This window comes from Passer montanus, unplaced genomic scaffold, assembly GCF_014805655.1.
Source record: "Passer montanus isolate IOZ18808 unplaced genomic scaffold, ASM1480565v1 scaffold68, whole genome shotgun sequence".
NCBI lineage: Eukaryota > Metazoa > Chordata > Aves > Passeriformes > Passeridae > Passer > Passer montanus.
Window position 1 is genome coordinate 3,777,071 of NW_024371926.1, and position 27,836 is coordinate 3,804,906.

The 27,836-nt window shown below is 46.3% G+C and overlaps 1 protein-coding gene across 7 annotated transcripts in view; it reads left to right on the plus strand.

Moving 5' to 3' along the window:
• The window catches only part of LOC120511696 (lethal(3)malignant brain tumor-like protein 3), a 38,184-nt gene extending 13,957 nt beyond the window's left edge, over positions 1-24,227 (plus strand). For 6 of the 7 annotated variants that reach the window (XM_039729138.1, XM_039729143.1, XM_039729144.1 and 3 more), the window contains 14 exons: positions 275-410; positions 903-994; positions 1,932-2,083; positions 2,843-2,919; positions 4,661-4,746; positions 8,351-8,461; positions 9,602-9,716; positions 9,817-9,916; positions 10,716-10,892; positions 12,216-12,347; positions 12,725-12,786; positions 15,358-15,524; positions 20,017-20,079; positions 23,372-23,902. In XM_039729138.1, the coding sequence (XP_039585072.1) occupies positions 275-410; positions 903-994; positions 1,932-2,083; positions 2,843-2,919; positions 4,661-4,746; positions 8,351-8,461; positions 9,602-9,716; positions 9,817-9,916; positions 10,716-10,892; positions 12,216-12,347; positions 12,725-12,786; positions 15,358-15,524; positions 20,017-20,079; positions 23,372-23,500 (1,599 nt within the window). In that variant the 3' untranslated portion in view covers positions 23,501-23,902. Of the gene's footprint in view, positions 1-274; positions 411-902; positions 995-1,931; positions 2,084-2,842; positions 2,920-4,660; positions 4,747-8,350; positions 8,462-9,601; positions 9,717-9,816; positions 9,917-10,715; positions 10,893-12,215; positions 12,348-12,724; positions 12,787-15,357; positions 15,525-20,016; positions 20,080-23,371 lie in introns of all 7 variants that reach the window. The other variant, XM_039729140.1, reaches the window with a different exon arrangement.
• The last annotated feature ends 3,609 nt before the right edge of the window (positions 24,228-27,836 follow it).

The following is a 27,836-nucleotide window of genomic DNA, read 5'->3' on the forward strand; positions in this document are numbered from 1 at the left end:
GTGGCTGCTTTTGTACTCCAGAAATGTGTTCATGGCATGGGGCAGGGGCTCAGGGAGGTTCCCTGACCAGTTCTATTTCTAGCTGTTTGAAGTAGGGAAAGAGGAGCATGGAAACTGGGAGAGCAAATTAGTTAAAATACAACTAGAGTTTCTGAGAAATAAATGTGATCCTAAGTTACTTTCTCTGTAAGTGCAAATATGAGGGAGTGTTTTATTAGTGATTATTTTTCTCCTTTGTGACCCTTGGTGATAATCAGAGCTTCTCTCACTGTAGGTCCAGGGCTACAGGATGCGGCTGCACTTTGATGGTTACCCAGAGTGCTACGACTTCTGGGCTAATGCTGATTCCTCAGACATCCACCCTGTGGGCTGGTGTGAAAAAACAAGCCATAAGCTGCTCCCCCCTAAAGGTATGACAGAAAATAGAGCAGTGTACCAGAAACCATCAATTCTACTAAGATATCCTGTCTCTGCATATTTCATTTTTTGTGTGATTTCGTCATGGAACTCAATCTGAGGGGCTAAAGGGAAGAGGTTTAAGTAACACAGTGACTCACAAAAGAGCAAAATATCTTCTCTGTGATATTCCCAAAGACTGACATTATTAGTTACAGTAGAAACTCTGGATTGAATGTCTCTCTGTGCTTCAGAACTTGCTTCTTTTCTGCGTTCAGTTCTTTCCTGCATTCAATTTCCTAGAAACATTTGAAGGTTGAGATTAATGATTGGACATTATGGTGAAAAAGAGAGAGCTGGTTTAGTTGAAATGCCCAGCCCCTGGAGATCATAGCAGGGCAGTTATCATGCAGAGTTCATATCCTTTACAGGTAATTTCCATTTCTGAAAAACCCACCAGAATGTACCAGGGCCATGTAAAACAATCTTTTTTTCTCTCTTCCTAGGTTTCAAGGAAGGAGAATTTAATTGGACTACTTATCTGAAGAACTGCAAAGCTCAAGCAGCTCCAAAAAGCCTTTTTAAGACCCTCAGCAGTGTAAGTGGTGATATGGAATAGAGGGTTTTCAATAGGTCTGGTGCTAAGTGAGTTTTGACCAGAATATGTATGTGGTTTTAATATGCTTATGTCAGAGGTGCAACCATAGTACAATCAGATGCAACTTCCTGCTGTGTTTTATTTTTAAGAAGGAAAACTCATACAATTTTTCTTTCTTTCCCCAGTCACTGACTTCTCAGAGAAAGAATTTGTATTTCCCTTCCTCCTTAATGCTGGAGGAAGAGATTTACTGAACCATTTATTAAATATATTACAGCCGTCTGTTTTACTGTGCCCCTACAGTCAAGATATTTGTGTCACTTTCATCTAGTTTAATCATTTCCAAAATAATTTCTGGATTCCAGCAGCATGCTCATGTGTGCCGTGGGATTCATTATGGAGCTGTGGATCTTGAGCATTTGTCATCCTTCCCCACTGGTGCTCTCTCAGTGGCTGTTAACCTCAGTTCCTGTGAAATCCTCCATCCCATTCCATGTTACTGGGATGACGTGAAGCCCTTGGGCTGCTGGATTTGAGGCTGCACAAGGACAGTCACTGACTCCAGGAGGATCAGGGTTCAGCTCTGCCCTACTTCCCACTCAGTCACTTCATCTCCTTGAAGACTCTCCTAACTTTTCCACCAGTAAAAGAGGATGTGCAATACCCATTATCCTCAGCAAATCACTGCAGGGTGTCTCAGTCTGGGAGGCTGCAGTGGTCAGTGTACCTGGAAATGCTGTTTTTTTGAGCCACATTAGCTGTTTTTAGTAATAGTCATTGCCAGGACTCATGGAAAATCGTGTCTGCAAACCTCTTGATAGGCACTGTAGTGTGTTTTGGTCCATGGGTTTTGGGATCAAAGGAGTTTATAAGGGGGATTTCAATGGCTTGATCAAGAATGTGGCTGATGGCTCTTTCCTGGTGTCCTGTTCCTCAGCCTGTCACACCTTCTGGGTTTCGTCTGGGAATGAAACTGGAGGCAGTGGACAAGAAGAACCCGTCACTGGTTTGTGTGGCCACCATCACAGACATGGTGGAAAACCGGCTGCTGATCCATTTTGATAACTGGGATGAGAGCTACGACTACTGGTAAAAGACTCTGTCTCTTATACATGTCTAAAGCTAGACTGGCTTTCTGTTAAATGCAGGCCCTAAAGTTGGGATCTTATATCAGTTTTCAGGCATCTGAATAATTACTTGGGGTTTTCACAAAGTTGCCCGGTAGTTCCCTTCGTGTTTGGGTGCTGGGCAGGTCAGTGCAGAGCCAGTGGGGGTTGCCTGAGCTGATTGGGAAGCATTGGAAGTAAGAAAACTTGCGGTGCCTGAAGGGGCTCCAGGAGAGCTGGAGATGGTCTTTGGACAATGGACGGAAGGACAGGACAAGGGGAATGGCTTCCCACTGCTGGAGGGCAGAGTTAGATGGGATATTGGGAAGGAATTGTTCCCTGGGAGGGTGGGCAGGGCCTGGCACAGGGTGCCCAGAGCAGCTGTGGCTGCCCCTGGATCCCTGGCAGTGTCCAAGGCCAGGCTGGACAGGGCTTGGAGCACCTGGGGACAGTGTGAGGTGTCCCTGCCATGGCAGGGGTGGAAGGGGATGGGCTTTAAGGTCCCTTCCATCCCAAACCATTGCAAGATTTACTTTGTATTTCCCTTACTTTTGGGACAGCTTGAATGCCTTGAAAACCCAGTGTTACACATTCTAACAAGGCAGTGCTTGTCTTCTACACCGTGATCACACCCACTGAAAGCATCTGCTCACCCAGCAAAGGCCTATCAGACAGCATTTGAAATCCTGCCTTTCTTTTTGCTTTCCATCTGACTGGTGCCAAGTTTCCCTCTTTGATTCAGGTGTGAAACAAGCAGCCCATATATCCATCCTGTCGGCTACTGCCAAGAAACTGGAACCCCACTGACAACACCACCTGGTAGGTTGCAAGTGAGACTTACTTCCTGCCTTAGCCAAAAAACCTGCAAACTGTATCTTCCACATAATGACATACTTGCAGGTTCCATGTTCGCTTCAGAACTCTTTACTGCCTGAGCAGTATTGTTGTCCCTGCTTTTTGCCACTGCAATTTATGTTGCTTCACAGTTCATTGAAGAAATCCCTCTCAGTTTGAAGAGACAGGTGTCTGTTAAGGAGGGCAGGAGCCTCTCTTGAAATGGAAAATGTAAACCACCCCCCTCCAAATTATTACAATTTTGAAATTAAGGGACTCTCAGGCAAAGATATGGGAATAAGAATAGCAGTTCTTTATTAGGGGGAAAAATAAAAATTAAAAGAAAATATAAAAATAAAAAACCCAGACACATCTTGCAAGCTAGGACAAAATGGAACAGGGTTTGGTAATATATAATTGCATTTGATTTTAGAAGGGAGAAAGGGAGAAGGATTTCCAGCATTTCCTTCAAGGTGAGCTGGGAGAAAAAGGGATCTGTACCTTGATTTCCTAGATGGAATTTCTGGAAATCACAGAATACTCTGGGTTGGAAGGACCCACAAGAATCATTGAGTCCAACCCTTAAATGAACGGCCTATACAGGAATTGAACTACAGCCTTGGCATTGTTAGCACCATGCTCTAATGATTTCCTAGATGGAATTTCTGGAAATGAAGGAGTAACTGAATCCACATCTCCTTCTGCTGTACTGGAATTTGGTAAATGAAGAGAATGTTGGCAAATAAGGGAGGACAGAATGTACAGGGAAACCAGTGTTGTTTTCAGGCCTTGGAAGTGCACACTCACCTTAAAAATAGCGAACATAAAAAAAATAAGCCTGACATTTGTCAGACTGACAGCCCTGGAGCAAGAATTCCTGTAGTTGCTGTGTTCCAGGTTCAGTGGAGCAGGAAGCACTGCCCGATCCCTCTTCATGGGGGGAATTGGCCTCAGTGTCTTCACTGTAGATGTAGAAGGGGTCATGAACATTCCCTCTCAGCAGCACCACATCTGTTCCTGCTCCTGGAAGGTTCAGCAGGGCTGGACTCTGCAGTTCTCTGCTCATATCAGGATTTCCTGTGCCCCCACAACACCTGCAGCCAGTTCTGGTCTCCCTGATGAAGGATTTAAATGCAGCAGTTTGCAGACTGTGCTCTGCATTTAGTCACTGCACCCTCCTGCCACAAGGAACCTGCCCTGGGGGTGAACATTACTGAAATAGGAAAAACCTAGAGCAGTTTCTTAAATGCAATTGCCAGGGAGACATCTCACTGTTGTTACAGCAGCACACCCATGGAGCCTTTTCTTTTCTCTCCAGGCTGCTGGGTTTACTCAGCCTGGGTGAGCAGGCAGCAGGAGAGGAGAAGGTTCTACAGTCTTACAGGTGCTCACACATAGAGCAGTTAATAAAACAGGAAATTAATGCAGTGATGCCATTACACATCACAGAATCATCTGACTAACTCACAATTGGAGTTTTCTTTAGAGAATAAGAATTGATTAAGCTGTGCAGAAGTGAACTCACCAGGGTTCAAGCCCAGTGTAAAACTGGGGAACTAGCAGAGCTGCTCTGGGTGCTGGAGGTGGTGGGTAGGGGCAAACAGGCCACTTTCCAGCACCATCCATTGCAAGTGCTCATTACAGTGTCACAGAGCTGCCCTTTTGCTGTCTGTAACAGTAAATGTGGGGTTTTTCTGACAGAAGTGTTTATTCTCTGTTTTTTCAGGACACAGGGATTCCAAAGCCTTCTCATGGGAGAAATACTTGGAAGAAACTAATTCCCAAGCAGCCCCAGCAAGAGCCTTTAAACTGGTAGGTGAATGTCTTTGATTGCTCTTGCTCAGGTGCTGTTATCCATCCTTTTTTGCTAGAGGCTTTGTTTGAGCATGGTTCACCTTGTCTGTGTGAGGAAGGTGAAACTGTGGTTTACTTTGAGTTTAAGATCATCTCAGTGCTGCTAAAACAAAAACACACAGCAAAATACAAGATTTTTTTGTTTTTTAATATTATGGAAGGCTGGCTTGGAAAGGATTTTTGACTAAGTATCTTCAGTGGCTCCATTAGCAGATTTAAGGGCAGAGCCTTCAGTCCAGAAGCTTCCAGAGGTATGTGGGAAGTGCCTGACAGAGGGCACAGAGAGGAGAAAGAGTGCAGTTATCTGGTGTCCCCTCTACATGAAGTTTTAAAAACCTTTCTGAAATTCACCTTGCAGTTGTGCAGATCTGTACTTCCCTGGCTGGTGAGGCTGGAATTAAGGTAGAGAAGTTCATATCAAGGATTTACATGTGCTGATACAGATCATAGTCCTTCTGGGGAGGAGCCAGCTGTGCACTCCACAGAAATAAATGTATTAACAGATGAAAGAGCATTTCTACTAAACCCCTAAGACCATCCTGCAGACTCAGTATGAAGGTGCTTCTCTCAGCCTTGAGATAGTGAGCTTCTGTTTATTTCATTGCAGTTCAGTGTGTTTATCTGGAATCTCACTGTGAGCAGAAACAAGCCAAAAGCCTCTAAAATGACTGTACTTTTAATTTGATTTTTTCCATTCCACGCTGCTGGCTCACCTTGCTAAACTTCGCAATATGTTTAAAAACTCTCCTTTGCCATCATGACACTTGCCTGGCTTCCTTTTTGTGAAGTGGGATTGCAGGTTAATACCTGCTGCCCTCCTGTGTATTTTTCTGGAAAGGTCTTTGGGACTGAGGAGGAAAAGCAATCAGGGAGGCCTCAGGTAAGACTGGCAGAAATCTGGCCAGACAGATTTGATAATTGCCAGACTTCAGCGGGTGTCCACATGAGGTTGGTGCAGGCTGCAAAGTGGTGTCAGGGAGGTGGAAGAAATTTTTGCCTCTTCAGAGAACTGTAGGGCTTTAACTGGAGTTATCTGCAGCACATCCAAAACATCCCTGGGACTGAGGTTTCCCGTAGCTGGGAAGCACCTTGGAGCCAGGGCCAGGCAGGATGGGGGGTGGAGCCTGTCAGTGGGACACAGCTGTTGCCCCAAGGGTGGACTAAGCTCTTTTGAAATCACAATAGAGCTCGAAAATGTGAAATTAAAACTCCCAGCCCAAGTCCTCTATAAGATTTGCCATTGTGGCTTCTTCCCTGGGATTTTCAGGGTATAAAGTGTGGTGAGAGATGTCACCTGAACATAAGAGGGCTTTGCTCAGGACAGGGAGCCTGTTCAGTACTGAGAACTCCCTTCTTTGTGGTCTTCCAAAGTGAAGTGTCTTCACGAGGGGGATGGAGCTGCCTCGTCTGCCTTCTTTCCTGTTTTCCAGACATTTCTGCAGCCATTGTTCTGCTCCTTCAGGTATCAGGCTTTGAGAGAAGAGTAGAAAGACCAATTCTGGCCCTCATGAAACTCCAGAGTGCAAATTAGCATCTAAAACTGTGTTTCAAAAATGAGACAGAAAAGAAAAGGTATTTGATATATCAGCAGTTAATAGGACTCTTTCAAGATCAAACCTCTTTTTTTTTTTTGGCTTGGTTGGACTGAAGTGCAAATAAATGGGAAAGTATTGATTTTTTAAAAATAATTATTATTATTTCAGCTAGCAATTACAGGAAATCAGTATATAAAAATGCGGGTTGAGAGCCAGAACAGGCATTTCTCACTGAATTAGCTTTTAACAATTTTAAAGAGCTGTCTTATGTAGTCTGGAGACATGGGTCATCAGCACAAATAGCAGGTCCTGGGTCTGGATTTCTGCCCTCTCTACCCAAAAACTCAGGAGACAGCTCCAATGTAAGCATTGTTATTTCAGCCCATCCTCTTGGGCTGGCAAATCCAAAACATTCATAAGCTATTGCCAAAAGAGCAGCAAGGCTTAAGCAAAGAGTCTGGCTCCTCTTCTGGGCAGGGTTTGGACCTTGAGCACTCAGCTCCTTCTTCAGGGAGGACAGACAAGGTTGGCTGGTTCAATAAGGTGTTCTTGAAAATAAAAGCAGTTTAGATTGTCTGTTTTGTGGTGTGTCCAGTGTCTGACAGCCCATTGATAGATGTCTGTGTCCAGGTGAAATGGCCAAAGAGGAACTTCAGGTGTGGAGTTAAACCCCTTAGCTCAAGAGTGCATCTCCTTCCTGCCCCCAGCCACTGGCAATAACAAGGGTAAGGAAGAGTGGGAGGGAAGAGTGATTTTAATAATTTCATTAACCTGGTCATGTTCAAATAGACAATTTATAATTTCTTGCTAAAACCCTCACCTCTGTGTGCAGAAGTGAAGAGGGACATGTTTTGAATGACCATCCATAACCCCCTGCTGAGGAGGTCAGAGGAGGAATTTGTAGTCAGATAAATGGAAAAATTGGTAAAAACTGTTGCTTAGAGGTTACACAGTGTGCTGAAAAGGGCACACATCAGGTCAAAGGACATTCTGGAGTTTCCCCAAAATCTTCAGGGTTTGAGGAAAAGGGTGAGTGAACCTCTGCAGGGGAGGCTCTGGGGCCAGAGCTGCTGTGAGCCCCAGCACAGCAGCTCCCAGCAGCTGTTCATGGGCAGCACAGGTGTTGTCATAAGGAGTGATCTGTGTAATGAGGGTAACTCTGACAGCCAGGAGCTGTAGCTGATGCCAGGGTGGATGTAGGGTAGTGAAGAGAGGCTTCACCCAATGGCATGTTCAGATGTGAAAAGTGGGGAACTGGCTATTGTCCTAGCTGGTGTGACATCACAGAATAGTCAGGTTGGAAGAGAGGCTGGAGATCATCCATTCCAACCCCCCTGCCATGGCAGAGTCACCTGGAGCAGGTGACACAGGTGGGTTTGGAATTCTGCATCCAGGTGGGTTTGGAATGTCACCAGAGAGGGAGACTCCACACCCTCCCTGGCCAGCTTTTCCAGTGCTCTGCTACCCTTCTGGAAAGTTCTTCCTCATCTTGAGGTTTTAGTGTTTTATTTCAGGGCCATTGCTCCTTTTCCTGTCACTGGGCCCTCCTGGAGAGTTTGGCACCATCCTCTGACACTTGCCCTGGAGATATTCATATGGACTGTTGGGATCTCTCCCCTCTTGGTCTCCTTTTCTAGAAAAGACCACGTCCCTCCCGTGTGGCAGTGTGCTCTCAGGCTGGGGAGGCTGTGTCAGTGGAGCCGCTTGTGGTGGTCCCTGGCCTTTTGTCTGTGGGGGAAGGGTCTCTTGTTCTGGCTGGAGCAGCTCCTCTGTGCTGAGCCACCTCAGGCTGCCTCTCCAGCAGTTTGGGGCTGCTGACAAACACTCAACTAAGTCCTCTTGGAAACAGTGACTTTAACCTCTTGGAAACTCTGATTTTAGCCTCTGAACAGTCTGCCATGTGAGATAGCCCCAAACTCCAAAGGCAGCTAGGGATGGATGGAAACTGGAGCACATTTCATTCAGAGCAGGTGCTAGCTCTGAACTCCATGGCTTTTTAGCATTCTGCTTACAATCCTCTCTTCCAGCGTCCTCCTCACGGATTCCAGGTTAATACGAAGTTAGAGGCTGTGGACAGGCGAAATCCCATCTTGATAAGAGTGGCAACAATCATTGACAAAGACAACCATCGCGTTAAGGTATGACCTTGCTCCCAAGTGCAGAGCCTGTGCTGAGAGCCCTGGGATGGGCAGCGCAGGGAAAACAGTGCTTGGGAACAAGGAGCAGCAAACAACAGCCTGGCAGCTGTTGCATCCAGGCCTGCCCAGCTGGAAATGGTTCCTGTTGCTTTGTTTTGCTGAAATCTGATGGAATTGGCCTGGTGTTGGTTACTGTTCTAACGTAACTGTTTTGAACTAACACTTGACAGCGTGATGTCCCATCTCTTGGCATATTCCCTGTGGTCTCTGTGACTGATGGCAGCAGGAGTGTTCTGCTAAAGAAGCTGCCTGACTGTGTTTTTTTCCTACCAGGAAAGGAAAACCCAAAGCAATTTAGACCCTGGTACATGTGGGAAGCAGCGTCATTTTCCAGTACAAATTTGTCACATAAATGCATTTTAACCTAGTCTTTTCCTGCACATATATTCCCCAAATAATCTGTTGTGCTTTGGGCTCTGAGAAACTAAGTATGAGGCAGCTAAAGTGGAGGCTGCACTGATGGAGACTCCATGGCCACAGATCTCCTTCCCAAAGGATGATTGCATGGGCAGGAGTGGAGTTCACTCCCCATTATCTGGTTGATTCTGAGTCTCATTGCTGTGAACAAAAGCCAAGCTTTGCCAGTCTCTAGTGGCATGATACTCAATTCATACATTGAAACTTTCCTGCATGAACAACCCAGTAGCCTTTAAACTCCAGTGATCCTCAGTCTCTGTTAACCTGACCTGGATCTGAGCTACTGCCAGTCTCTTCATCCAGCAGCAAATTGCAGCTTTCACTGCAAAACTCACCAAGCTTGTTGGCTTTTATGGTGCTTTGGGATCCACAGAAAACAAAACAAGTAAGCATTTGTGTGTGCATAGCTTTGGACTTTGCATGTTAGAGCATCCCACGGGCTGTGCGGTGACAGACTGTGTCCCCAGAACCTGTGAAACACAGATGCAGGAAAACAAAGAGTTAGACTGAACACAGAGATGATTTTGCCTGACTGAAAAATTAATCTAAAAGGTAGAATTAATCAGCCCCAAGCTGAGCAAAGTGAAACAAGAGGGGAAGTTAACATAAGACCTGAGTCATGCCCTGAACTGTGTCTTTCTCTGAGACTTCTGCTTCTTTCAGATACATTTTGATGGCTGGGACCATCACTACGATTTCTGGGCGGATGCAGACAGCCCTGACATCCATCCTGTAGGCTGGTGTGACAAAACTGGACACGCTCTGCAAGTCCCTCTAGGTAAATAGATATCCCACATAACACATGTGGGATAATTTCCTAAGTGCAATCTGCTCCTCATGTGCAAATCTGTTTATCTTCCTTTTTTTACTACTCTCAGGTGCTGAAGATCCAGAGGGAGCAGTGGGACAGGCGTGTCCTACTCCGGGCTGCCAGGGGATCGGGCACGTCCGGGGCCCCCGATACGGAACACATTACACGTATGTGGATGAGTGCTGTTAATGGCAATAACAACAACAATAATAATAATGATACAGCACCAAGCAACTGCACTGCACTGAAATTATCTCGGGGTAGTTATTCTGGAGATAGCTATAACTGCAATCACAGCTCCCTCTTGTGTCTAAGCAGGCTGTTTGATCATAAATTTTGTTTATACCACTATAATCGTGATAGATGCAATGCAAACAGATTCATTCACTCCAGTTTCTACATTCCAGCAGTACTGAAGGAATTATATTTGTGAAATGATATACCCAAAACATCATGCAAGGAGACAGTTAAAGAGGAGAGGGCATGGGTAGGATGTTAAAGTGTAAGTGAGGAGAGGTTGCTCGTGTTTTGTGCTCTGCCTTTTGATTTCTTGTGTGCTCTTGGAAGAGGAAGCTTTTTCTCAAGTAAATTATTTTAAGAGCAAGAAAACAATCTCAGGTGGGAGGTCAGAAGACCTGGTAGATTATAATGTAGCAAAGGGCTTTGAATTTTTCAGACTGAAAGTTGCAGAACTCTGTTGATTCATGAAATGTTGTTCCGATAAGCAAGTTAGAGAGGATGAGCTCTTCTTGTCCTCTGCGGTGGCTCTTTAACAACATGACTCTGGGTTAATTCTGCCATATAGTCCCCTGCTTTCTCACACTTAGAACTGGGTAACAGCACCTCCTGAGTGTTTGTGGCCTCACTTTTTCTGGGTTTGTGATGGATTTCTCTTCCTGAGGGAGGGAAGACTGTATAACTGTAAAGCTTTCATTGTCTTCTCTCTTTTTTGTTTCTCCATCACAGCTTAGTTGGCTGTCCATACTCTGATGTGAACCTCAGCAGAGAAAACCTCTTACAGGACCGGCTGAGTGGGGAGAGACCGTCCCCTGGGAACATCATGCAGAAAGGCAGGAGGCTGGAGAGCCCTGGCCCATTGCTGGGAGCAGGGGAGTCTTCTCAGGGTGACTCTTCACAACCCAGGTGAGCTGGATTTTACTCTTGGCCAGGTACTGGGGAGCAAAACCATTTGCAAGGATGAAAAACACTGGAATTGGCAGCAGCACAGTGGAGCACTGAGTTCATCTGTCTGTAATATTGACGTATGCCCCAGTCACTCTTAACACAGAGCAGTGCACTTCTATACCCTCATATGCCTTAATAAGTTTCTTGATTCTTTAATCCTGGTGCTCTGAAATTGCATTCTGTTTCCATAAAATTTTCCTCGCTGTTTCAATTTGAAATATGTTCTTGTCCTTTGTTTCCTGTCCTAAAACTGTCAAGCCAAGGCTATTTTGCACTATTAAACAGTACCTGTCAGCCATCCTGGGTCGGCTGAGCACTGTGTGTGTATCATTTAGCAGCAAACAAGCTGAGCACTCTCAGATACTTTGTTTTCTCGCAAGAAAATCTTGCAGCTGAGCAGTTTTGATGGGAGCTGTGCCTTGGTTCTTGGAGTGCAGGAGTCGGTTAAACCTGTCATGGGACAGACCAGCATGTGAAGGATTTTTTAAGATCATTTTTAGTCTTCACAAATTCAGTCTCACTAGGGCAAACTCCAGCAATACTTCAATTTTTTTATTGTATGTGAAGGCTTTTCTATATTTTAAAGTTCATCTGTTTGTTTAGATTTACCACATTTTCAAGATCTATTTGTCCAGAAAAAAGGAATGAATGCTTCTTTCTCCTCCCTAGCCTTCATGGCCAAATTGCTTCCTCCCATGCTGCAACTATGCAGGCATCTTCATTCCCTAATGTCCACACTAAAATTGATTGCATTTCAATGGCACTTTTACCATAAAGCTCTTGGGAGATTTTAAATTCTCACAGAATAAGTGGCATTTTAGAATTATAATATATTTCTTTTCTTCTAAGTATTTAATTTCCTGATAGTGGGAGGTCCGAATTCAGCCTGTAAGTCTGGTATCATCTTGCTTTTTGTCCTCCCTTGGCCAACTCTGTAGCTCAGTTTATGCATCAAACTTAGTCATGGAAACTCTTGAATGTTATCCAGAGGTATCAAGATTCAGAAATCTTAAATCTCTTGCTCTCACCATAACACAGTGGTTTCCTGTAGCTGCTGGGATCAGAGCCTGAGTCCACAGAGGCTGATTTATTTCACTTAAACTCTCTCAATCCTTGCAGAAAAGGAACAGAGCACTTTGTACTTATGGAGGGAAGAGGAGAGTTCTGCCACAAGGTGGTGGTTGTTGCTCTCACTTGCCAGGAGCAGCCAGCTTTGCTCTCCTGTGGGAAAAGGGAACAGAGGATGTCAGCTCAGCTACTGTAATTTATCTGTCTTTCCAGAAAATCTGCACCAGACAGTGAAAAGTGGTGTCAAAGCAGCATCCACACTCCATCAGAGCAATCGGAAGACAGTCGGGAGAGAGGCTGGGGAGAGGAGGATTCCTCTGCAAACATCAAAGCCACACCAAAAACGTAAACAAGACTTTTGTTTCATGCATTAACAGTTGTGTTTCCTGACGCTGCTGCTGTATCTGAAACAAAGATGTAAATAACAAACAGCCCAATTTGATTGAAGTTTGGCAGCAGAGTGTTTTAGAATGACATGGTAAATCTCCTCCCTTCCTCCTGTTGTTTTGGGCCCTCTCTTTTCTGCAGTAAACTCAGATCTGAGTTCTGGCCATGAATTTAATAAAACAGCCCTGAGCTCTGAGAGATGTCAGGGATGGAGCTATTGCTTATTTTAAGAGAAAGAAGTTTTTAGTTTCTATAAATCTCATCTGTCTTTGTGTGGAGAAGAAATTACATTCATTTCTGTATCTTCTGAAATGTTTTGTAATTGTTGCTTTCAGGCTCGGGTGCTCACATGCCTATATCAAGTTTCAGCTAGTGAAACAGGAAAGCAATGGGAAAGGTTGGTTAAGTTTTATTCCTTCTTTCTGTGTGTGTGCCTATCTCTGCAATATCCCCACAGTCACGAGGATCATTCAGAAATCACAGATTTTTTTGTCTTTGATTCCACAGTCAAGAGAAAGCACATGATGGAGATGTTGGCAATTCCTTTAAAATGAGGAGAAAGGGTGAAATTACTTAGAAGTGAAAGGTTCAATACTTTGTAGAGTGGAGCCTTGTATTTATTAACTGTGGAGACAAGGGTGCACTGGTTTTTGTGCCACTGCCAGCTCCTCTGTAGTGACAAGCTCCTCTGTGTTCCTGAACACTCTGTGGCCTGTGTCAGGCTGTGACAGAGTCAGCACAGGGCTCAAGGGAGACTTGCTCAAAACCTAGCAGATAGTTTATGTTCCATCAACCCCTTTTTTTCGACCCTCATGGTTATTCAGAAGCATATTCTGAATCATTGGAGGACTTTTTAAAGTCTCTGAAGGATTAAAAGGAAAACTAAAAGCTAAATGGAAAAACAGTGTGTTTTTTTTCCTGGTATGTGACAGGTTAAGTTTTCAGAGCAGCTTTCTGCTATCACTTTAGCAAACCATATGCTTAACTTTCAGATTTACTATAAAAAGCCATTTCAGAGAACAGAGCTGACCAGGCTTTTAGGAGGATTTAAGATGGTAATAAGTCTCCAATCAAAAATAGCTAAGCAGGCACAAACTGGGACAGGTGCCTGGATGTTGTTGGTTTGGTTTTTTTTTTAATACTCATTTTTACCTAGTGCTGAGTTCTACAGTCAGAGCTGAGGGGTCTGCTAGCTCCAAGCTGCAGTTGCAGCTGGCAGGGAAAGCTGCCCACTCTCCCTTCACATTCACCTTCCAGAGAGTGATGGAAGTCAGGGGAGGGAAATGCAATCATCCAATGACCTGTAATTTCACAATTACCCAGAGCTTTTCTCCCAGCTGTGTTTAAACTATGAGATCACTGCTTCTTCATCAGAGGGAAAGTCACTTGTCTAGGTCATGGTTTGGGTGCTTAGTCCAAGGATTTGTGCTTAGTGGAGAAAAGGAATTGGTCTGAGATGGAAGCAATGCCCACCCAGCAGGAATGTGGCAGTGGGGGAGACCTTGGGCACGAGTGGGACCTCCTGGAGCAGGAGGTGGGGACAAGACCAGGTGCTGTCTGTCCCCACCACTGCAGCAGGGAAGGGCGGGGTGACAGCCCTTTCAGGAGTAGGTCCTGTGCCCTCTCTCTGCCAGGAGCTCCTGAACTGAGCAGTTCTTACTCAGGCTTTATTTATCCTCCCTTGGTTTCATTATTAGAAATTTAATGTTATTTGATGCTGTCTCATGACCATTAGGGATGTGGAGATGAGATGAGCTGAGTGGGCTCTGGGGCCCGGGGAGTGACTGTTCACTAGGAAAGGCTTTATCTCCAGAGCTGTTTCCCTTCAGCTAGGGGGCAGCTGGCAGACCCTGGGAATCTGCTTCTTTTGTATTTCTGCCGCTTTCCTTTGTGCATTCCACATAGTGACTGCTTACCCCCTGCATCTTACACCCAAGTCCAGTGAGAGCCACTCAGCAGGGGCAGCAGGGCAGCAGAGGCAGCAGGAGCAGCAGAGCATCAGGGGCAGCAGGGGGGGCAGGGGCAGCAGGGGCAGCAGAGCAGCAGGGCAGCAGGGGCAGCAGGGCAGCAGGGGCAGCAGTGCAGCAGGGGCAGCAGGGCAGCAGGGGCAGCAGGGCAGCAGGGGCAGCAGTGCAGCAGAGCAGCAGGGCAGCAGGGGCAGCAGTGCAGCAGGGGCAGCAGGGCAGCAGGGGCAGCAGAGCAGCAGTGCAGCAGGGCAGCGGCTGCTCCAGGCACACAGAGCCTTCCCGAGGGCTGGGATACAGTGGGGATGCTCGGGGGTGCCACGGGATGGCGCTGGGCAGCCTGCGGCAGGGGGGCTCGGGGGTAGCCCCCCGTGCTGCTGTAAATCAGAGGAGTGCTTCCCAGCCTGCTCCCATCCTCTGCCTGGCTTCCTGTTGTATAACCAGCACGTCCCTGTAGGACCGTGACTCTGCACTGCTCCAGTGATCTCATTAGGGAGGGGTGATTCCTTCCTCCTTTTTTTGCCTTGGTTTTCAGAGCTTCACTTGACACATGAGGAGGGAGTTGATGTCTGGAGGTACCTTGAGCACTCCTGGCCTGGGAGTTTCCTGGGGAGTGAGCCCAGGCCATGCTGGCATCACAGAGCTCTGGCTACAGCTGGGGCTGGAACGGTGCCATCAGTTCCCAGCCGAGGATGCTGTTACCAGAATTCCTCCACCTTGTCAATAAAACGCTGCAAACATCTTGTCTGTTAGCAGCATGACATCATTTTCCAGGGAAGAAGCTAACGATAAAGCCTCCCGCCTGGCAATCTTGTCTTTTTTTCCCCCTTTCTCCTGCTTGGGAGGGGGAGAAGGTCCTGAGAGCTCCGTGTGCCACACAGTAGCCGTTCCTGGCTCACCCACCCTGCCTTGCTTTCCCCTCCAGGCTGTGACCCTTCTTCCTGCTTTGTTGTAGTTGCTCCTACTTGAAGCCTGGCTCTGACTTATCTTGTTTCCTTTTTCAGGCACTGATCTGGATCTCCAGCAGGCCCTCCACCAGTCTATCTTCATGCCTTCCCTGGCCTCTAACCCGACCCACCGCCTCCATCTCTTCTGGGAGCAGCACTGCAGGCTCTTGCCAGAGGTCTCGGGCCTGACAGCCAAACAAGTTGCCAAATGGACTGTGGAGGAGGTGAGTTACCTGTTCCCTGTTCTGCTCTCCCGGGATGCAGGAATGCCAGAGCACTCTTCCTCTGGAGTGCTTACTGGGAGACATCTTTATTTCCTTTGCTCTCCTAGGCAGTGCTCTTCTGTTTGCTGTGTGTGTGCCACAGCTGACTCAGCTGGAAGTTAGACCCAAGACCTTTATCAGGGAGGGGAAGGACTCCTGTTAACCCTCTGGTATCCACAGCTTATTGCCCTTAACAGGATTCCCTCCCTCCCTCTGTTTATTTACCCTTTGATTTCTCAGTCCTCAGGCCTGAAGCATTATTCTGACAGCAGTTCCCTTTCTCTGATCTCCCTCCCCCTCTCCTGTGACTTTGCTGCTGATTCACTTTTACAGTGCAGAGAATTCCAAGCTGCACTGTGCATGCCCACTCCTGCTGCATCTCCCTGCCTGATTCCCTAGGAACAAAACTGCCCACAGCCTGACCTGATTTCTGGCAGAGGTAGCTGTGCAGCTGGAGATGTGTCTCTGCAGCTCTTGAGATGTCTCCTGTAATTAGGTGGTGTGTGAAAAAGCCAGAGTGTTTTGTGTGCTGAGTAGTTGGTTTTTGCCTCGATGCCTTGGGCATAAATAATATTTCTCTCTGCGCTTGGGAAGTGGTTATAATTTGGATCCTGGTGCTTAATTGCAGGACATTTAATTCCAGAGAAATGTGCTGTAGAGTTGTGCTTGCAAGGATGCAGGGAATCTGCAAAGCAGGAAAAAGGTACTGCTGCTCATGATGCAGAGAGAATCTTCAGAGACTTTTAGAAAGTGCATTTTCCCTAAGTGCCTCTTAACATTGGCTAAATCCTATCTTGACTTCGTTCTTCATGCTGGAGGAGTGGTAGGAGTCTGGTGGGATTTGCAGTGATGTGGGAGATGGGAACCACAGCAGTTTGACAAGGGACAGAGCAATTAGTGCTGATGTTTTAAAACCTGGTCCTTTTTTGTGTTTAGTTGTTGTGGTTTGGTAGTAGCGTTGGGTTTTGGTTGTGGTTTTTTGTTCTTTTTAATAAAAATATCTTAGAATTAAATTCATACCAAGGAGGAAAAAAAAATCTCTGAAAGATTTACTGTTCCTGTCCTTTTGAGAAAGCTTCCAATGATTTGTCCAAAAGGCCTTTTATCAAATCAATAAAGTCAGAAGCAGATAATCCTCTGACATGATAATCAAAATCTCTTTCTTTTGGATAAAACATGAGGCTGCTTCATGGGAGTACAGTGTCAGGATCCAAGCCAAATAAAATTTGTCCTTTGCAGTTGACCTTTAAAGCAACTGCTGGGTAGATTTAACTGGGATATTAGTTTGATAACATATGAGTGTGAGCAGGGACCACAGACATGGATGCAGGGCACTGGATATAGTGATTCAAACCCAGATTAAACTGAACTCTGCTGCACCCTGAAACAACTGGGGAATTTTTGGTTGCCAGTAGCAGTGTGAATGGCACATGAAAAAAGCTCAGTTGCAGCACCACAGTGTACTGGCTGAAGTCATTACAGGTTTTATCTTGAATTTCAGTAAACTGTGTCTGGTTTTTAAAATTATCTTCATCAAAAATTCCCAGAGGAATCAATTTGGGTTCTCTCTGAGCACTTGCAGGATCAACGTGTGCAGTGCAATGTAGCCACAGATCTGGGAGTTGAAAGCAGCAGGACTTGCTGGGTTTTAGGGAGTCCAAAGTACATTTGGTCTGTCAGCATTTGGGCTCCCAACATCTTCCTGCAGGGCAAACATTTGCGTTAGGTTGTGCTTTGAACTCTGCTGCACAAAGGAGTCCTAAAGGAGTCCTGTGCTGATCTGAAACAGGAGTGATGGGGGTGTAAAATTCTCCTTTGGTTTCAGGCTGAATAACTGTTTTTATTTTATAAAACCCACATTAAGGAAAAAAACCAGTTGCTTTAATTTTCTGCTGGTTGAGAGCAGCTGAAATGGCAGAGCAGCAGCAGTAGCAGTACTTAGGGGCCCTCAAGCTAAGAAAGTCGTGGTAACACTGAGCACTCACTAAGAGAAGTTACTTTAATGCAGCCTTGGTATTTATTGAAAGCTTCCTTTCATGTTTTCCGAGCACATACTGTTGACTCATAGAGGAACATTAAGATGTGCTAGAGTTGTATTGTTCATTAGTTAATCCTGCTTCAAATGCCAGTGCCTGGGCGGAGGGGACTGTCCTTTTGCCAAGTGTAAGTAGATTTCTAAATCCCAGTTAACCCAGTTCCTCTCTCTGACCTCAGAGGGGGCCGGTCCTGCAGTAGCTGTTGAAGGGGTGTTGATGGGGCTGCCTCATCACCACGGGCCATCAATCCTGTGCTGATCTCAGTGTGTCTGTCACATCAGCACCTTCCAGAAGGGTTGTGTCCAGTTTCCAGTGTGTTCTCAGGATTGCACAAAGCTCTTTTTCAAGCCCTTTCCCTTCACCAGTGTGCTTTGGGAGTGTAAGAGTTTCCAGCAGGCAGTTCTGAGCTGTGGATGGTTACAGCAGGAAGGGCCAGCAGACTTTTACCTCCTTATAGAAAAGCTCTGATCCCACTGAGATGTTCCCAACCTGTCCAACACCTGTCCCACCCTCACTTTGAGCCCTCCCAGTCACAACCTTTCTCAGGGTTCAAGGCTTCCCTGCCAGTATTGTGTGGTTGTGTAGGATTCTTGTGGTGTTTGTTCTTGTGCTCCCAAGCCTCCCTCGTCCCTCAACTGCCCTGTCTTGGTTTGGGAGCTCTCCTCCCCAGCAGTGACAGCCAGGCAGGTCCCTGTGGCTCAGTGGGGTCTGTCTCATGTCCAGGGGACCTTCTCTCCCGTTTTCTCCTGTTGCATCTTTCTTCCCTCTCTGTTCTCCATTCCTGATAAACCCCAGGGCTGCTGTTTGCTCGAGAGGCCTCTCCAGTGGTGCAGGGAGCTTGCAGTGTCCCTGCAAAGGACTTTGGGGCAGATCAAAGGTCTGTCACTCCGTGTCAGTGACAATAGCCAGCAGCAGTTGTGCAGGGAAGGATACAGGAACAAGCCAAGCCCAGGTCATTCCCTGGAGATGTCTGCCAACCTCTCAGTGCCACAGACACTGAAGAGCACTCAGCTTTTGCCCCAAGGGTTCAACTGTCTTGTAAATTCTCAAAGGAGCCAGACCTGGCAGAACAATTTTCATTTGTGTTTTAATTATTAGCAGACAGGGGGACTCAAAGGAAAGTAGTGTTTTGTTATTTTTATTAATAGGAATTTACACTTCTACAGAAGAAAATTTGGAGTCACCATCCGTCAGAGAAGTGGATTTTAGGGGTTGCCTTTAAGATGGAGTGGAAGAGGAGGACGAAGGAGAGGGATGCTCTGCTTTCAGGTTACATAACAGAAACCACAGGAGTCAGAGCTGCTCCTGCCAGGGCAGAGCAAACCTGGAGGGCACTCTGAGAGCCCTGTTCCTGTCTGGTTGGAACTGGCGGGGAGGGAATGACTCCAAGTCTAGGGGTAGGATGGTCTGGAGCTACAGAGATGTGATTTAGGGGAGACTTTGACAATTTGAGTTGAAGGAAGCCTGAGTTTGACAGTGACCCCTCCCAACTGCTTGTTTGTGTACAGGGAAGAAATGTCACATCTGCAACAACTCACATGGTTATGCCTCATGAAGCAGAGCTGCTCCTGCCAGGGAGCACCCAATTAACAGGAGATGTTTGTTCTGATTATGCCTCAATATACAAATCTCCTATGAACCAGTGAAGCTGCAGCTGGAGAAGACAATGCACATTAAGTCATCCTCGACTGCACACAGGGCTACTCCTCACACTCCTTGGTGTTATATAATCTAACCCCAGGGCTGCTTGCATGACTCCAGGGAGATTATTCCAAATGTTAACAGATTCCTTGCCTAGAAAGGTTTTCCCTAATGTGAAATGTAAAATTAATCCGCTTGGTTCCCCGGATCCTGTGCACCCAGCACAGATTAAATGAAACCAAAACTCCTTTCTTTCTCTTCTGCCTTCCTTCTTCCTTTCCAGCTCTTCTGCCTTTGCATATTGGTAAACCAGCAGTGCTCATTCATTTGGTTTATCTTGTCTCTTACAGGCATGCCATCTTGGGAAACTGTCTAAATCCTTTTTTCATGTTAGTTTTACTTTCCAACAGTAATGTAGAGAAAGTGAAGTTGTGAGTGAATTTAAAGTAGTCTAAGCCATATATAGCTTTTTATCTGGAAAAATAATGTTGATTCTGTGAGAACCTTCTAGAGGAGTGGAGAAACTGGATTCTTACAAGGAGAGAAATGGTCAAATGGCAATAGGGGCAGTTATTGATGGTAGCCAAAATGCAGAGGAGTTGCAGCAACAACCCAGCAATGTTTTCTGTCTACATCTTTCATTAACGTGAGAGTTCTTAGTATTAAAGTTTTAAAAATTCTTGCATAGGGAATTATCATACAGAAATAAAAGGGGTTTTCTTCATGGTGTCTCATTTTAATTGTCTGTGTTTCCTTTCTCTTACATGCATTTCCAGGTGGTGAGCTTTATCCAGCGTTTGCCTGGCTGCAAAGAGCATGCATCTGTGTTCAGGGAAGAGGTAAGTGGGGTGTGCCCAGGCCCTGTGCTGCAGATCCCTGGAATTACAGCAGAGAGCTCAGACCTGCTCAGCCGTTTCATTGCACAGCAGTGGCATTTAGGAGGCAGCCTCAGCATGGAGCTGAATTCCACCATGGCTAATTGCATCCTGCTGCTTTAAATTTCCCCTGCAGTTCCAATCATGGAGCTTATGCTTAACATCCTGTCTTGGACCGTTGTGCCATGGGTTTGGCACTGCTCTAAAGATGCCCTGTTGGAATGGTTAGTGAGGATCTCATCTGCTGCTTCTAACGAGGATATGTGCCTGTTTCTCCTGGGGAGCCTGGCAGGCACAGGGTTTCCCAGGAATTGTTGGCTTCCTCTGTGGGCTGGGGTGAGAGCAGGAGGGGAACCTTTCCTTAGACAAGCAGAGGTCAGAGGGAAATCAGAGCATCTCCTGTGTGAGTTGTGTCCTGTCAATACTGCCATGGGCTGGGCTCTGGTCCCATTTCTGGTATGTTCACCATGGCCTCTGGGAGACCTCCATGGGCACAGGGTGTGGCTGTCCTGGTTTTTGGCACAGCTCTGTAGGTGGATCACAGACAGGGATCTCTTGGGCGTTTCAGCTTCCACTTACACTACAGGTATCACCTTGAAGTTCTTTAGGAGCCCCCAATGAATTTGCACAGATGCACCTTCTCCTGGACTCATCTCACGGTGTGGGAAGCTCGTGGGTGTGGAATTCTTCCCCTCTGTCCTGCTCAGGTGATTCCCCACCTGCAGAGCTCCCTTTAGCTGTGAACACCAGCATCAGAAGCATGTGGGGCTCCTGGAGTGAATCCAGAGGAGAGCACAGAGATGCTCCAGGGGCTGGAGCCCTTCTGCTCTGGAGCTAGGCTGGGAGAGCTGGAGGTGCTCACCTGGAGAAGAGAAGGCTCCAGGGAGACCTCAGAGCCCCTTCCAGGGCCTAAAGGGCTCCAGGAGAGCTGGAGAGGATCTTCAGATGAGGAGTGACAGAGCAAGGGCAATGGCCTTAACCTGAAGGAGGGTGGGCATTAGGAAGAAGTTCCTCCCTATGAGGCCCTGGCACAGGGTGCCCAGAGAAGCTGTGGCTGCCCTATCCTGGAAGTGTCCAAGGCAAGGTTGGACAGGGCTTGGAGCCATCTGGCATAGTGGAAAGTGTCCTTGCCCATGGCAGGGGGTGGAACAAGATGAGCTTTAAGATTCCTTCCAACCAAAACCATCCCGTGATTCTGTCCTCAGAGCTCTCCTGTGTGACTGTAAGAGCTCCAGGGAAGGGCTGGAGCTACTCCTCCTGCATGGCAGTGACTGGAAAGGGCAGGTCTGTAATCGCTGTCTGCTCCAGAGCTGGCTCCCTTTCAGGGGGAATCAGGCTGCAGTGCATTTTGTGGATTTATGTATCTGTGTTTTGTTTTCCCTTGTTTTAAAAACTGTGCAGGCTCACACAAAATAGGAAGCAAAAGAAACAGAGGCTTGCAAAAAGTACTGTCCACTATGTGACAATACAGTAGAACACTCGTGAACTGAATATAGTGGGAATAGTGAAATTTGTTCAAATGAACACATCTTTCACTGTAGCTGTGTTAAAGGGATTTCTAGGGAAGGTGTATACAGAGGTGAGATATACCAGCAAATCTCCTAATAAATCCAACCATTCTCCATATATTTTATTTCTTCCTGAACACAGTGAATACTCTCTGGTTCTGAAAGTGCCATAGCCAGTCTGTTCTAATCCTTACTTTCTGCAGCCTCAAAGTGTGGTTCCCTATGCCCGATTTAGAGGGGCTTGTGTTGTTTTTCCAGTTTGTGCTCAGACCACATTGTCAGTTTGAAATGAAATTAAAACCCTTTTAGCAGTTTGTCTTTGGCCAGAATACAGGTGTGAGTGACAGGAGAACTGAACTTCCCCACACTGTCCAGGATCAGCCTCCAAGTGCTTCATGTCCAGGACAAATAAATCCCTTGCAGAGTTCCCTTGGTGGGGGGCTGGAGGGGGATAAGTTGCTGCTTACATTAGGAGTGAAGAGAACAAATTGTGCACAGAATTCTAAAACCCATCCAAATAAGATAGAACAAAGGAATGAATAATAAAGCACAGACTTGCTTCTAGGTCCAGTTCAGGGCAGGACTGTTTAAAATGAACAAGTATAAGGAAGTGCAATGAAAATGAAGCATAGGAATAAATAATATTGGACACAAAACCATTTTGAAATGTAGGACTGCTTTCCAGCAGTTTTCTGCTCCTCTTGACTCTGTTATTTAATTTAAGCAGCACAGTCCTATTTGTTTCAAGCTATTTTTAACACATTCATTGCAGCAGTGTAGACTTGAGGCAGCTTGAAAATAAGATTCAAGGACATGGTGTGGCCATCTGTGGTCTGGGAGCATTGCTGTCATTCCCAGTGCAGGAATTAACTTCCCAGTTACTCTCAGTAGCAGATTAAGTAACTTGTTGAGGGTCTCTTGTGTGGTGAGAAGCGGGAAAACCAAATCTTCTGGCTCCCAGCTCTTTGCTTTAATCATGTGTTCTCTGAGTTTACTCTGTGTTTCCTCTTGCACCAGACATTGACATCCGAAAATATTCTATTTGGGAAGACTACAAAAATAGCAGAATTGTTACTCTGGCTGGGCTGTCTGTCCAGTGCTGTGTGCTGCACTGGTGAGCATCAAGTGAGAGGAGGAGACGCTGTCAGTCTCTGTAAATGGATTTTAATGGAATAACTTAGGGAGACACTTACTGTTTGTCTGTGTCCATTAATCTTTGGCTTCATCCCTGCAGCATTTGGGGTTTATATTAATTATATCTGTGTTGTCTCTGTGGATGTTCTTGCTCAAGTGAATTTTTAACCTTTTCCAGAAACAGTGTGTCATGATTTTACTCACTGCTACCTACAGCATCCTGTATTTTCACATGGTAGTATGTTCATCACTTGCTTAATTTGCATCTAATCAAATATATGTCCTTGTTGATGGATTAGGAGACTGTTTTTCCAGCCATATTGCGTCTTCACTATGCCTTAGTCTATATAGCATATGGAATCATGGAATGGTTTGAGTTAGAAAGGCCCTGAAAAGCTCACCTCATTCTACCTCTGCCATGGGCAGGACACATGGATGTTCTCTATTTTAGGGAAAGCACTGTGAGATGAGGTCTGTGCCCTTTGGAAAGGAGCCATCATTTGTTGTAGGGCCAGAACTAGGCAAGAATCGCAGATTGGATGGAAATCCTGCAGTGGAAATCCTGCCTGTGCCTTGGTGGTTAATCCCTGTCCTGTTTGTGTTCCAACCTCCAGCAGATTGATGGTGAGGCCTTCCTGCTCCTCAAGCAGAACGACATCGTTAAAATACTCAGCATCAAGCTGGGCCCTGCCCTGAAGATCTACAATGCTATCCTCATGTTCAAGTCTGCAGAAGACAACTGAGAAGAGGTCTTTGGCAGATCCAGGAGGAATTGACAGCTGATCTTCAGCTGTGAGCATTACAACACGCTGGACAGGTGGATTGGGACTCTGATGTATTTTAAGTATAATTTAGTAAAAATGGTTTGAGGTTATAAAAATCCTGCCACAGTCTGGAATATGAGGCAGCTTCACTTCCAAGAAGAGGATATTATTATATTTTGTAATTGAATTTGGTTTTGATATATCAATCTCTTTTTGAGATCAAGAAGAAACCTCCAGTTCTAAGGGGAATCCAGGGTAGCACTGGTGGAGCTGCAGGAGCAAGAAGAAAGTTTTGAGTAAAAGTGGCTTTGTGTCCAGTGATAGTGCCTGAAAGACTGAGTGATCACCAGCGAGATTAATGTGTTCTGTGTAATAAGAGAGGAAAAATATGCACTTCCAAGCAATTCCCCCGTATCCTTCACTGCTGTGACTCAGGAGCTGACCTTTTCAGGACTGATTGTTAAATTCCAGTTTTTCATACTGATCCTGGTTGTTGTGATACCCTTGGCTGCTGGGCTGCTTGTACCCTGGCAGGAAGGGAGCGTGGGCAGAGGGTTTCCATCAGGGATGACTTGCATTGGTTCTGCCAGCAAGCAAAACGTCCTCATTCCTGTCATTCCCTGTCAGGAGGCAAGGGCAGTGCAGGTGGGCTTTGGTTAGGCAAAGATCCCATAAGGATCTGAAGACAGAGAGATGTATTTTAGCTGTAAGTGGGCTTTGGTTAGGCAAAGATCCCATAAGGGCATCTGCTGCTGGAGACAGAGAGATGTATTTTAGCTGTAATTCTCCCATCAGTGCTTTTGTGCAGCTCCTTCTGTGCCAGGAACATCTGGCAAAATGGCACAATCAGGAGCACTTGGGCATTGGTGTGTGTTTGTTCTTGCCCTCTCCACTGTCAGCCAAATGCTAGGAAGAGGGAGTTGGAAAGCCAGCAGTGGCCAGAGAGTGTGTAAACAGATTTCCAAGAAACAAATGGCTTTTCTTTTGAACCATCCAAACTGATGAATGTGAAGTGCTTTGCCCTGTGTCCCTTGAGGTGGGCTTCACTGTGTTCTGCCAGAGAGCTGGAGAGCAGGGCAGCAGCTCCTCTGCCTCTGGGAGGGGAGCAGGCAGGGCACACAGGGATGTGAGATTGGAGAGGAATCGGGACTTAAACAGCAAAATGAGGAAACAATTACTTCCCAAAAGAGAGCTGCTGTGTGTGGGGGAAGAAGTGGAGCCTGGGGCTGTGTTCCTGCCATGTGCAGCCTGTGCTCTCCTGGCTGGGAGCACGGGTGGCTCCTGCTCCAGCAGAGCCAGTTTAAGGAGCATGCCCATGGACATCCTGGGTGAGGGTTTCCACACGGCTACTTCCCAAGTTGTCCTCTCCCCATGGAAGCCCTGGCAGATGTGGTGAGTCCTGCTGGGCTCCGCGTGATGTTCCCACTTGCTGCTGGCAGCACCAGCTCATGGCTCTCCCTTTGGCCACTCTCCCTGATGGCTGTTGGGCTGTTCTAGAACCATCTCAGCTCAGGCAGCCCTTGCAGCCCCTCATCCATAGCTGCCAGGCTGAATCCTGTGTGTGGGAACCCGTGGGAGCACTGGGGGTGTGACCTGGAGCTGCCAAAGGCAGGTTCTGCCCTCAGCCTCTGCCGGGCTGTGTGGGTGTCTCAGGACACTGCATGGTGATGTCATCCATCCACAGGCACCTCAAACTCCCTTGGCATCTCTGCCACCAGCGTGGCTTCCCAGGAGCTGTCAGGAACAGAGTGAACACGCTGTCCATGACTGTGTGGTGACACAAGGAACACACTTGTTCCCCCTTCCTGTGTCACCCACATCCTTTGTCCAACCCCCCTGCTGCTGAGAAGGTTCTTGTGACTTGTCTGAAGCAGAAGGTTCCTTAAAATTGTAAATAGAATCCACACCACTGAAGCAATTCAGTCCTGAAATAATATTTAGAGCAGTTTGTTTCCATGTATTTTTTATTTTTAATAAGAATTTTAGGAGTTTAAGCCTTCACAGAGAAGACACAGGTTTGGTGGGATATTTAATAGCTGGACAGCCAGGCAGCTGCAGGGGAGAAATTTATTGCAGTGTTAAGGACTAGGCAAGGGGTGAATTTAGTTTATTAAAATACATTTTTAGTATGATAACCAGGGTATTCACCAAAGAGTCACATTCCTTTATCCCACTCTGCACATCCAGTGTCAGCATTAAGACTTGAATTGTAAGTGGCATGTCCTGTCCTCTGACAGAACTCGCCTTCTGGGCAAAGCAAAATTGTTTCTTGACAACTGGAACAGAAGATGCAGAGCTGGGCTGTTTTATTCCTGGCTCTCCACTGACTTGCTAAATAATCCTGAGCCCTTCCTTGCCCCACTTCTCCCCTCTGTGACACCCAGCCAGGTGGGGCAAGTGCAATTTTGCCTTTTTCTTGTTTCAAACAAGCAGGTCCTGCCAGATTTTCTGTTTCACCTCCTTCCTTTGGGAGCCTGATTTGGGGGACAGCAGATTGCCTCTAGCAATAAACCAAAATATAATATTAATTCCATTTCTTTTACTATATATAGATGGAGGATGAAGAGAATCAGTTAAACAAGCCATGAGATTCTAGTCAGTGACATTATTCAAACAGAAGAGAAATCTTTAATCCTTGGGGCTTCCGAGCCAGCTGGATCAAAGAGGAAAATGTGTACTTGGAGGTTGTTCAGTGACAGCCAGCACAGTGCTTTCAGCAGGGGGGAAGGAGGAACCTTTTAGGGATGAAAGAAGGAGGAATGTGCTTCTTGTGCCTTTTTTTGTAATCTGATAATTGTCTTTGTAGAGCAAGTAAGAATGTGCACACATCTATTACCCACTCCTTTCCTAAATATAGCTGTATTCCAATTAAATCCAGCAACTTCACAGGACAAAAAGACTTCCAGTGTCTTCCCTGGACACATTTAAAACTCCCTGATATTTACAATATAGCAAAAAACTAAGCCATCTCATCTTTTAGCCCCATAACTTTGCCATTCTGCTTGTGTCAGGGAATGCTGCTTTCCACTGTGTCTCAGTGAGTTGTTCCTGCTGCCAGTCCAAACTCTGCTCTGCCTGTTGCCAGTCCTGCTCCAGGCCTGTGGCATGGCCAGGGCTCTGCAGAGGCCTTTGGTTATCTGATGCCTGCCTTGTGTAATTTGAAACGTGCACTTTGAAGCAAAAATCCAAAAGTTGTGGCTCTGTGGGGAGCAAAACTGAAACTGGTTAATGCCACCTGGGGTTGGGAGGATTTTGAGTCTGCTGGATGTCAGCAAGAACCAGTTGTTGCCCCAGCTGAACCCACGAGTCTCTTAGCAATACAGATAATATTCCTTGGAAGCAACTCGGAGCTGTGACAAGTTCCCATGGGCCAGCAGAGCATTTAGGAATTTCCAGTTCCCAAAATTCCTGGCTGTGTTTTTGTTCCCTTTTTGTTGTTTTTGAAATTCAAAGCAATCAGAATTTTTCTTTTTTTCTCTTCTCCTCGGCTGGAAGTCCTGTTAAATTTTTCCTGTGCCATCACCAACAATCATCCCCGTAATCCAGTAGCAGCAAATTTCAGCTCTGGGTAATGAATCACATTAAAGTTGGACAGGAGCATTTGGCATCGCTGACAGCAAAACTCTGCCGCTGAAGGAAAAGAAAAGCCCAACACTTGGCCCAGGGATAAGCCAGTTCAGCTGTACAAGATTTCCTGCGTGCTACTTTTATGCCCTACTTAGGGATTTATACCACAGAGAGCTTTAAAGTTTTTGACATCCCCCCCATGATGTGATAAGCCAGCTTATTTTGGAGATTCCTGTTACTTGAACTGGAAGCACATGCAGAGGAAGAGAGCAGGGCCTCGGCTCAGCCTCAGAAATGTCTGCCTGTTTTAAACCAAATACTTGAGCTTTTCCACACTAGCCATAACCTTGCACTCCACTGATGCTTTCCTCTGGAAATGTGAATAAAATTAATATAAGTTCACACCTGGTTTGTTTCTTCTGTGTGTGGGGCTGTCCTCAGCAGTGCTCAGGGAGACACGGGGCTGGCTGCCCTGGAGGGCTGGCACTGGGAGGGCTTGGCCATCACATTGTTGTCCTTCCCTTAAACGGCAGTCACAACACAAGGCAGCATCTTCATTTTTATCTCTTATCTCTGGACTTGAGCTCTCCTGGATGTGTTCACAGGACAGCACTGGCTGCTTCAGCTGTGCCTGAGTTTCCAATTCCTCACTCTCCTCTGCTGCTTCCAGGTGTTAATGATAGAATCCTGGGATGATTTGGGATGGAAGGGACCTTAAAGACCATCCAGAGATGGAGTAGCTACAGCT